Source organism: Doryrhamphus excisus, linkage group LG14, assembly GCF_037039965.1.
Source record: "Doryrhamphus excisus strain RoL-2023G ecotype Guam linkage group LG14, RoL_Dexc_Guam_v1.1, whole genome shotgun sequence".
Lineage (NCBI taxonomy): Eukaryota > Metazoa > Chordata > Actinopteri > Syngnathiformes > Syngnathidae > Doryrhamphus > Doryrhamphus excisus.
In genome coordinates this window covers 15,733,190-15,744,282 of record NC_136370.1, presented here as the reverse complement: position 1 = coordinate 15,744,282, position 11,093 = coordinate 15,733,190, and the positions used below count along the sequence as shown (strand labels likewise).

At 41.5% G+C, this 11,093-nt stretch overlaps 2 protein-coding genes across 3 annotated transcripts; both read left to right on the top strand.

Moving 5' to 3' along the window:
* Positions 1–377: 377 nt before the first annotated feature.
* LOC131140042 (Fos proto-oncogene, AP-1 transcription factor subunit a) lies at positions 378–3,235 on the top strand. Of its 2 annotated transcripts, none has more exons than XM_058090111.2 (5): positions 378–620; positions 784–935; positions 1,333–1,542; positions 1,815–1,922; positions 2,024–3,235. In XM_058090111.2, exons 2-5 carry the CDS (start codon positions 786–788, stop codon positions 2,693–2,695), a joined length of 1,140 nt encoding a protein of 379 aa, XP_057946094.2. In that variant the 5' UTR covers positions 378–620; positions 784–785; the 3' UTR covers positions 2,696–3,235. The 2 variants fall into 2 exon arrangements, with proteins under 2 accessions (XP_057946094.2, XP_078652090.1); XM_078795964.1 differs by having other exon boundaries at positions 378–697.
* A 1,554-nt stretch (positions 3,236–4,789) lies between these two features.
* Positions 4,790–11,070, top strand: LOC131140589 (jun dimerization protein 2-like). Its single transcript, XM_058091161.2, has 4 exons — positions 4,790–5,323; positions 7,302–7,519; positions 9,173–9,277; positions 9,379–11,070. The coding sequence occupies exons 1-4, from the start codon at positions 5,209–5,211 to the stop codon at positions 9,562–9,564; spliced, it is 624 nt and encodes a 207-aa protein (XP_057947144.2). The 5' UTR covers positions 4,790–5,208; the 3' UTR covers positions 9,565–11,070.
* The last annotated feature ends 23 nt before the right edge of the window (positions 11,071–11,093 follow it).

Below are 11,093 nucleotides of genomic sequence, written 5' to 3'. Positions count from 1 at the left end.
TCATAGATATTCACCGACTACAAAAACATAACAAAAATGACAGCCTGTGGTATCGAAGGACTGACGGTATTTTTGTTCATGCTCACAAAGCGCATTTGAGGCCCACATTGCCTTTAAAAAAAAGACTTCAATGTTTGCTGGAGTCGACAGAGAATATAAAACACCGAGGAAAAGCAGAAGAGGGATGCTCGTCTCCTATCGTCCAGCGCCTTCACGCATCACGTGACTTAGCCATCACGTTTGCCTGTTATGTCTGAATACATGACACAACGACGTTACTTTGCACCTAAATAGTCGATTAGTTGTTAATAGTGTGATTTAGAGTGTTATAGTGTTCATAATAAACGCGAAGAAAGCACGTTTTAGGTATGCGAATGAACACATAGCTCGAACGAACACATATGTACCCAATGACACGGCTGGTATGGTCACGTGTGTGTTAATAGCTCACGTTTTTATGAATTCATTTTAAAAATGTATGAATGGCGGCTAACGTTACGTTTGCCTTTTAATGTGACCTTGTGGAATAACAAACATAAAAAAATAGGAATATATATAAGATATGAAAACGTGAGGCTTCGGTGCTGTCAGTGGGACTCCCCCTTCCTTGGAGGTGAATGGTACGGTCCGAGTTCATTCATAAAATTGTAGCAGGGCTCAAAAGGAGGGGCTTGCATCCAGCTTGTGCAGTTACCAGGTAGACTTTATACCTGGACGACTCAACCTCAGCCCCTCTAAGCATATTTTTCCCCTAATATAAAAACAATTACTTTTTTTTAAAAGTGATGCATCGTAACAAGATGACGCCTGACATGGAAGCTGTGTCCCCCACCTGCTTACCGGACTCCCCTGCCGGGACAAGGTGCCAGCAGACGGCAGAGGAGGCGAGCTCTCCAGCCTCTTCATCCTCTTCCTCCTCGGGGGGCAATTCAAAGGTATGAAATGCTCTCTCATTTAACACGCAGACCACCTCAAGTATTCATCATTTAGGGTTTTAATTGGGGTGTTTAATTTCATTTTAGGTTTTTAAAATTATTATTATTTTTTTAAATCACTGGACCAGTGTGTTTTTCGAGCGTGTCGATGCAGCGCTTCATTGAGAAAAATAAATCCATTCAGGAGACTCCACGGCATCCCTGCGTCAGTACTGACGTCACCAACAATGATAAAATCAAATATTGATTAGGACAGGGCTATTTCTGTTTGGCTACATTTCAAGTTAGTTTTTTTTTTATATTAATGTAATCACCATCTGACTCAACGTAAGCATTGGTTCCAAAGTGATTGCCCGGCTTGAATAATTCTCATTATTGATTATGTATTTTTCTTCAGGACATCTGCCAAGATGCTGCATTTGTTCCGACAGTCACCGCAATTTCCTCTAGCCCAGATTTCCAATGGATGGTGCAGCCTACAATTATTACATCTGTCTCCCCGTCTCCGGGTAGCAAGCAAGCCAATGAGCCGCAGACCTCTCAAGCGACACCCAATGAGGGCAGGAATAAGGAGAAAAATGCAGCGAGGAAAGCAAAAGCAGAGCAGGTATGCCTTATGGTCCGAGGACATATTGTGTGAATCGCCGAGGTACGGTGCATAAAATGGAACGGAAGCAGAATAGCACGCTCCTCTGGCCATGCGTCTTCCATTTATATTCAGGTCACAGCAAGTCTGCAACAATCGTCTATTTTTAGACGCATGAAACATGCTTGTGCCATTCTTCAGAGCACGGCGCTGGCAACAGATGTAGCAGACTGGAGGATGAGAGGGATGGATTCTTGGGAGGTTCTCACTGAATTATTTCTTTGCTGTGCCAGCTGTCTCCAGAGGAGGAGGAGAAGAAGAGGATACGGCGTGAGAGGAATAAAATGGCTGCAGCCAAGTGTCGCAACAGACGGCGGGAACTCACGGATACGCTGCAAGCTGTAAGTAAACACTGATGCATTTGCTCAGCTGTCATTTGCGCCGTGTCTTGTGTGTTTTCCCATGCCCATGTTTTTTTTTTTTTGTTGCTCTATCCGGAAAGGAGACGGACAAGCTGGAGGAGGAAAAAGCATCCTTGGAGACAGAGATAGCTAACCTCCTCAAAGAGAAAGAACGCCTGGAATTTATCCTCGCTACACATAAACCCATGTGCCAAATGTCCGAGGAGATGGAGACCATTTTCCAGGACTCTACTGGATCCGCAGAAATCCCTCCCAGTCCAGAAGAAGACAGGCTTCCAGACGACAGCACTCAGGAAGCTCCTTCGCTCCAAGACATGGACGTTCCGAGTGATCCGTCTTCAGCCATCTCCGGGAATTCCAACATCCTGTTGTGTGCCAGCGCTGAGATCAACATGTCCGACCTGGAGCCCTCGCTGCACATGAAGGAAGGGCTTCTGGATAACGTGCTGCCCACTTTGGAAGACAAACCCTCCTCGGAGACGGCCCGATCCGTTCCCGACATCGATCTGAGCAGCTCACTCGGGGTCTCAGACTGGGAGACCCTTTACAAGTCCGTTTCCAGCGAGCTGGAGCCTCTGAGTACCCCTGTGGTGACCTCCACGCCGACCTGCAGCAGCTACCTGTCTGTGTTCACCTTCGCCTGTCCCGAGCTGGACTTGCTCACGGAGGGACTGGACAGCCATAAAGGAGGAGGAGGAGGTAAATCGGAATCCGTGGACCTCCTCAACTCTCCAACTCTGCTGGCCTTATAGAAGACGAAGAAAGGTCTGATCTGTGCCATTTGCTCTTGAGCAAGAAGGTTTTCAACTTAAGCCACAGTGTGTATGCTGTCACACGTTGTTGAGGATACCAACAGTGATGTAGCATGGCTTTACCTTCACAACAAACAAGCTCTCCATATTTGATGCATGCCCATCATTTTCAAAAGTCCATTTCTATACATATATATCAATATATGATCTGTTACTAGATCTAGTATGTAATGTGGGATTTGACGTGATTGTGCGTTACGTGCTTCGGTGTCATTAATGTATCGATCGCTATTAATGTTGTATACATTCACGCTTACCTCAATGTCATCGACTGTGGTTTGACCTCGTTGAGAAAGTTTTCCATGAAAACATCCAGTGTTCTATACTATACAGTATATTTATCAAGATGTAACTTATGATTTATTTTTATACCTATTTGTTAACAGATGCAACGATTGAGCATTGAGTGCTTATCTATGCTGCTGAATAATAATGACAATAAATCCACACAGAGTTGTGCGTTTTGCGCTGCGATTTCAATGACGGGATATGTAATACGCTCGTTTTCAGCTGTTGCAGGAGCCTATCCCATCTGACTTTGGACGAGGGGCAGGGTACACCATGGACCGGTCACCAGCCAATCACAGGGCATGTATAAAAAAAGTGTCTTTCATATTCACATGTAAACCTATGAGAACAAGTCTCCAATTAGCCTTATGCTACGCTTTGTAGCAAAATTGAGTTTGGCGGCAAGAAAATTTCAAAATGTTTAAAATCTTTGCATCAAGCAATTTGGCGCAAAGTGTCCACCAAGTGGAACCAAATGTCGCAAACAATCTGCCTATTGGAATCCACTGGAATGCAATGACACGAGCCAAATGGCGCCAATCACATAACCTTTGGCACAAACTGGCACCGGCCCAGTGGACTCCTAGCATCATTTGTCGCCAAATGTCGCAAACAATCCGCCTATATTGGAATCCACTGGAATGTAATGGCACGAGCAAAATGATGCTAGAAGTCCACTGGGCCGGTGCCAGTTTGCTCCAAAGGTTATGTGATTGGCGCGTAGTGGCTCGCTGTGGCGGCGAATTAATGTTCGCTCGGCATGTTGCCATGTAGCCGTTATTCGGGCGCCACAGCGAGCCACTACGCGCCAATCACATAATCTTTGCCACCAACTGGCGCCACCCCGATGGACTCCTAGCATCATTTGGCTCGTGCCATTATATTCCAGTGAATTCCAATAGGCGTATTGTTTGCCCCATATGGTTCCACTTGGTGGACTCTTTGCGCCAAATTGCTTGATGCAAAGATTTTAAATATTTTGAAATTTTATTGCCGCCAAACTCAATTTTTGCCGCTGTTACGGGCCACCATGAGCCAGTTGGGAGGCAGTTTGAGCCACTGCAAGCCACTAGGCGCCTTATTGCTGACACTATAGGCGCCACAGCAAATTGTATTGGCGCAAACTGGCACCAACTGGCACCAACTGGCTCAATGGACTCCCAGCATCACATGCATGTTTTTTGGACTATGAAAGGAAACCGACACAAGCACAGGGATAAACATACCTCTCAAAGAGATGTCAGTATGAATTATTTCAGTAAATCCATACAAAAAGTGAGTAATATAATATTTCAAGAATGTATTGCTTAATCATTTTTGATGAAAACGGCTTATAGCGATTAAAACCCTAGAATATTTAGCGGTGATGTTAAACTTGAGTGGTGTACTACGATCATCAAATTAACTGCAAAGGCTTTTTGAGCTTTTAAAGAAGACCTATCGTACTCATTTCCGTGCTCCAGAGGACTTCCGGGCAGCTGCCGAACCCATTTTTTTCAGATTACTTACACAAAATAAAGAGTTATGACAATGAAATTGTTACGTACATCAAATTAACTGCAAAGGCTTTTTGAGCTTTTGAAGGAGATCTATCATACTCATTTCCGTGCTCCAGGGGACTTCCGGGCAGCTGCCGAACCCATTTTTTTCCAGATTACTTACACAAAATAAAGAGTTATGACAATGAAATTGTTACGTACATCAAATTAACTGCAAAGGCTTTCTGAGCTTTTAAAGAAGACCTATCATACTAATTTCCGTGCTCCAGAGGACTTCCGGGCAGCTGCCAAACCCATTTTTTTCAGATTTTTTCAGATTTTTTCGGGCTTCAGCAACAGTTCGGCAAATAGTTTTGTATTGGCCCATGTTCACCAATACAGAAGTGCTGTTGACAGATGAGCTCATTTTTCTCTTAATGGTCAGGGATCAGAAACTTCCAACCACTTGAAGTTCGTTGGGGTAGGCTCCAGCTATGGACCTCATATATCGTGCATTGGTCTGAATGTTATAGCTGATCTGTGTACTTCATTGGGTGTTGTGCGTGAGTGAGTGCAAGGCCTCCTCAGCAGCATGACTTCCTCTCCATCTACTTTTTTTTTTTTTACCAAAAAAAAAAACATCCCTACTGGCATCGCCCTCGTTTCCGCATTCCCAAATCCTCCCAGATGGGGCTCACGTTTGGAATCGGGCTGATGCAACGGTTTCCACTGTTTAAAATCTACTCTCGACCCACGTCCGTCCAGAAGAAAGGACATCTGTTCCACCAAAGCTCCAAGTCAGGTCTGTGGACGTGTTCATTCCGGTCTCGGTAGTTTTAGTTGGCAGCGGTCACGTTGGTGTTATCCTTAACTTCGTTTGCGTGTTATTTGACTTACACGCAAACTTACACGCTGCGGAACAAACGTTCTTGCTTGTTACGGTGGTGATGTGTGTTGGTCTGGTATCGAACACTGATTCATCAACACTGCAGCCCTCTTATGAAATGGCGAAGTTGCGGAAATTCACTTGAAAAACAACAACTTCCGCTTAACTACTCGGACAGTACTTGCTTATGTGAACTTCGCACATTTACACGTTTGTTTTCGCTCTTTTCAAATGTAATTCATTCGTTTTCTGATGTTAACTTTCAAAGAAAGTGCGGGAGAAAGAGCGCTGCGGCTTTGAGTCCAACAGAGGGCGCTATTTCACAGCTTGTGAGTCGATTCATTTTCCATCATGGAGATGCTTTGACAAGACAAGACGTTTTGGAAATACAATACTATATCATGTATATACTATATCATATATAATACTATATCATGTAGACGAATTAAAGTGAATGGAAAATGTGTTTCATAACTGAGGTGCATATTTTAAGGTTTACAGCAGGGGTGTCCAAACTTTTTCCACCGACAACCACATATTTTGTAAATAAACAAGAAGTCCTTATGTTGGGAAAAAAAGCATAAAAAGTGTATTAATTGTGCAAACTTCCGTCTTTGCTTTTTTTTTCCGATGTTTGCTTTTGTTTTTTATATTTTCCAACTTTCATCTTTCTTCCTTATTTCTTCTTAAAGTATTACATCTAAAGTATTGTGACTTTATTCATAATTTTTATTTATTATTGTGACTTCATAATGTAAAAAAAATCCCTCAAACTAATTTTCCAAAAATTCCAACTTTAGTTTTTTCACACTACAAAATTTTTTAATATATATTTTTTAATTTTTCAAGCCTATACTTAAAAAAAGACATATTTTCCCTTATAATATTACAATGTTATTATCATAAAATCACAAATTTTCTTGTTAGATTACAACTTTTTTCTCTTAGTATTTAAACTTTATTTGTGTAAAATTACTGCAGTTTTTTTCATTGAAAAAAAGCCATTTTTTTGTTAAATTATATTTTTAAAAACAGCCACTACATAAAAATATTAAGTTAATTCAACACTAAATTGTTTTAGAAAATAAAATGTCAACAAACAAATTTCTTTAAAGTTAATATGAGCATGCTGTGGAGTTTGAGAGGTTAATATGGGGATTATTATGGTATGTTGTAAGACAGTCATTTATTTATGTCACTATTACAGCAGAAAAAGAGAAAGTAATAGTATATCAAGTTGCACAATTTGATGAAAAGCTTACAGCTCTCACACAACACATAGTTTATGGAACAGCTGCCTGAAAGTCACAGTATTTATAATGATCATAATCATTTTTTCATATTTTTGTAAGTTAATACATCACTATGAAGAAGTTCTTTATCAAAGATTGTATTTATTGTGTAGAGTCTCCCTGTGTGTGGGTTATATCCGGGTACTCAGGTTTCCAGTTGGGTCTCTGAGTGACTCCATAATGTGAGGTGCGTTTGTTTGTAATGCAACTATTAGATGTTAAATTGCATAATTTTTTTTAAACCATTTATGTCACACTTTTACATACTTTGAAGCTGCAGACCTGGGATCTCTCGGATGTTTTTTCCCTTAGGTTGGTCATATTGTCGTTTTGGAGACTTTTAATGGGAGTTTCCTGTGCCTTTGCCAGCTTTGTGCTCACGTTTGCCTTTCCCATTGTTTATGTGTATATTTAAGTATCCGCTCTTGGCATTTATACACTATTTTTACTACTATCAAATGTTACAAATGAATCCGGGTGGGGAGTTATTGACATAAATTATTGGCCTCAAGGACATTTGTTGACGTCGTATGGACTGTTTCCTGATTTATGTCTTGTTTATGGTTTTGAAATGAACATATGACCTTTGTGTGCTTCCGTAGCTGTGGTCCCGGTCGAGCGTGTCGCCATGCCGGGGCGAATTCCAGATCCTTCTGTGACTGCAGGATCCCTCCCCAGTCTGGGCCCACTGTCTGGCATCTCCGCCACCACGCTGACGGACACGCTCAAGTTTGGTGACTTTCAAGAGTTTGACAACACGCTGTCACCGCTGCACTTCACGGGCTGCACGGGAAACGGGCCTCTTGTCATCAAAAGAGAGGTGTCAATCTATCCACCCCCCCACCCCACACACACACTTAAATTTCACTTTACATAATAATATTATGCTCTGTACTCAGTGATAAATTGAGGCAAAATGGTGTGCAGTACTTGATAGCAACCAGTAGAGGTGCCGTTGAGTCAGTTGCAACGATCTGGCAACTAAGGAACAATAATATAGTCGTAATGTATATCCGTATAAATGAGCTATACTGTAGTATACACGCTTAAATTTCACTTTACAAAATAATATTATGCTCTGTACTCAGTGATAAATTGAGGCAAAATGGTGTGCAGTACTTTATAGCAACCAGTAGAGGTGCTGTTGATTCAGTCGCAACCATCTGGCAACTAAGGAACAGTACTATAATAGTACTGTATATCCGTTTAAATAAGCTATACTGTAGTATACACGCTTAAATTTCACTTTACATAATAATATTATGCTCTGTACTCAGTGATAAATTGAGGCAAAATGGTGTGCAGTACTTTATAGCAACCAGTAGGGGTGCTGTTGATTCAGTCGCAACCATCTGGCAACTAAGGAACAATACTATAGTAGTACTGTATATCCGTTTAAATAAGCTATACTGTAGTATACACGCTTAAATTTCACTTTACATAATAATATTATGCTCTGTACTCAGTGATAAATTGAGGCAAAATGGTGTGCAGTACTTGACTGCAACCAGTAGGGGTGCTGTTGATTCAGTTGCAACGATCTGGCAACTAAGGAACAATACTATAATAGTACTGTATATCCGTTTAAATAAGCTATACTGTAGTATACACGCTTAAATTTCACTTTACATAATAATATTATGCTCTGTACTCAGTGATAAATTGAGGCAAAATGGTGTGCAGTACTTTATAGCAACCAGTAGAGGTGCTGTTGATTCAGTCGCAACCATATGGCAACTAAGGAACAGTACTATAATAGTACTGTATATCCGTTTAAATAAGCTATACTGTAGTATACACGCTTAAATTTCACTTTACATAATAATATTATGCTCTGTACTCAGTGATAAATTGAGGCAAAATGGTGTGCAGTACTTTATAGCAACCAGTAGAGGTGCTGTTGATTCAGTCGCAACCATCTGGCAACTAAGGAACAATACTATAGTAGTACTGTATATCCGTTTAAATAAGCTATACTGTAGTATACACGCTTAAATTTCACTTTACATAATAATATTATGCTCTGTACTCAGTGATAAATTGAGGCAAAATGGTGTGCAGTACTTTATAGCAACCAGTAGGGGTGCTGTTGATTCAGTTGCAACGATCTGGCAACTAAGGAACAATGCTATAGTAGTACTGTATATCCGTATAAATAAGCTATACTGTAATATACACGCTTAAATTTCACTTTACATAATAATACTATGCTCTGTACTCTGTGATAAATTGAGGCAAAATGATGTGCAGTACTTGATAGCAACCAGTAGAGGTGCCGTTGATTCAGTTGCAACGATCTGGCAACTATCTTTTCCAGGGACAATACTATAGAAGTACTGTTTATCCGCATAAATAAGCTATACTGTATTATACATTCTTTCTGAAAATAATAGTTTTTGATAATATAGTTTTTGATAATAATCATTGGAGGTTTTTCCAATGATTTTTATTTTTTTCCTGCTCTGCGGTTTAGAAAAATGAAGAGGATGAGCGAAGGAAACGAAGGCGAGAGAAAAACAAAGTGGCTGCAGCTCGGTGTCGAAACAAGAAGAAAGAAAGAACAGATTATCTACAAAAGGTGAGACGAATTCAATGAAATCTCTTTTCAACCCCAAAACCTTCAACCCTGTTTGATTCCTCATTCTGACTCCTGACCTCCCCACCTTTGTCTCCCCGCAGGAGTCGGAAAGATTAGAGATGTTAAACTCGGACCTGAAAGCCCAGATTCAGGAGCTGAAAGTAGAACGACAGCAGCTGATCCACATGCTCAACCGCCACCGTCCCACGTGCATCGTCAGGACAGACAGCATCCAGACGCCTGAAAGCGACGTGAACCCGTTGTTGGAGCAGCTGGAGGACAAATGAAGGCTTGCTGATGGACGTGAAGCCAACTAGAAGCACGTTGAGACAAGGAGGATGTTACGCCATAAGATGTGGACTGGATATCTTCTGGCACTTAAATCAGACTTTTTGTTTACTATTTAAGCGTTTGCGGCTGCACGGTGGACGAGTGGTTAGCATGCAGGCCTCACAGCTGGGATACCTGAGTTCAATTCCATCCTCGGCCATCTCTGTGTGGAGTTTGCATGTTCTTCCTGTGCATGCGTGGATACTCCGGTTTCCTCCCACATTCCAAAAACATGCTAGGTTAATTGGCGACTCCAAATTGTCCATAGGTATGAATGTGAGTGTGAATGGTTGTTTGTCTATATGTGTCCTGTGATTGGCTGGGTGTACACCGCCTCTCACCCGAAGACAGCTGGGATAGGCTCCAGCACCCCCTGCAACCCTCATAAGGAAAAGTGGTAGAAAATGAATGAATGAATGAATTAAGCTTAGAAGTGGTTAGCTAGTTAGCTTGCTTGTTTGTTAGCTTGCCCTGTGATTGGCTGGTGAAGACAGCTGGGATAGGCTCCAGCAGCCCTGCAACCCTTGTGAGGATAAGCGGTAGAAAATGAATGAATGTAGTATTCTGGTCACTAGGCACAAAGTGACACAAAACATTGAGACATTACCTTACATTACATAACCTTAACACTGCATGAGTGTTAAGATTAGTGGTTCTCCTCCCATCTTGTGTGGAAGTGGTAGTTTTTTTTCCTTAAGTTTAGAAGTGAGCTTGGAGACCTGAGTTCAAGTCCACCGTCGGCCATCTCTGTGTGGAGTTTGCATGTTCTCCCCGTGCATGCGTGGGTTTTCTCCGGGTACTCCGGTTTCCTCCCACATTCCAAAAACATGCTAGGTTAATTGGCGACTCCAAATTGTCCATAGGTATGAATGTGAGTGTGAATGGTTGTTTGTCTATATGTGCCCTGTGATTGGCTGGCGATCAGTCCAGGGTGTATCCCGCCTCTTGCCTGAAGACAGCTGGGATAGGCTCCAGCAACCCCCCTTGTGAGGACAAGCGGTAGAAAATGAATGAAATTTAGAAGTGGTTATCTCGTTAGCTTGCTATATGTGCCTTGTGATGGGCTGGTGAAGACAGTTGGGATAGGCTCCAGCACCCCTGTGACCCTTGTGAGGATAAGCAGTAGAAAATGAATGAATGAATTGAAGCGCTTCCCCCTTCCTACTATGGTAAATCATAAATGCTATATATTTTGTTGCTTTTCTTTCTAATCATTCCTCCTCCTGACGCAGGCGTCAATTTATTCACATGCTTACATTATGATGTACCTTATGATAGTGTTATCACTACCATTTTTTTATATAAACCATCAGAATATGTATACCTCAAGAAAATGTTTAGATTTCTTAATTAAACATGAAGGTGTGAATGTGTTATGCTTTGGCACCCTCTAGTGGTGTACAAGGATATTTTCCAGCCAATTTGAATTGAATATGAGGGGGCATTTGTAGTAAAAATGCCAAAATGAGTCCAATGCAAATGAAGA

What these genes read in the sequence shown, in the direction of transcription:
- LOC131140589 (XM_058091161.2), top strand. Translation starts at nt 5,209, where the DNA reads ATGGGGCTCACGTTTGGAATCGGGCTGATGCAACGGTTTCCACTGTTT. An exon ending in CCACCAAAGCTCCAAGTCAG is followed by an intron (nt 5,324 to 7,301) that starts GTCTGTGGACGT and finishes GTGCTTCCGTAG; the next exon opens with CTGTGGTCCCGGTCGAGCGT. An exon ending in CTCTTGTCATCAAAAGAGAG is followed by an intron (nt 7,520 to 9,172) that starts GTGTCAATCTAT and finishes TCTGCGGTTTAG; the next exon opens with AAAAATGAAGAGGATGAGCG.
- LOC131140042 (XM_058090111.2), top strand. Translation starts at nt 786, where the DNA reads ATGCATCGTAACAAGATGACGCCTGACATGGAAGCTGTGTCCCCCACC. An exon ending in CCTCGGGGGGCAATTCAAAG is followed by an intron (nt 936 to 1,332) that starts GTATGAAATGCT and finishes ATTTTTCTTCAG; the next exon opens with GACATCTGCCAAGATGCTGC. An exon ending in TCACGGATACGCTGCAAGCT is followed by an intron (nt 1,923 to 2,023) that starts GTAAGTAAACAC and finishes CTATCCGGAAAG; the next exon opens with GAGACGGACAAGCTGGAGGA.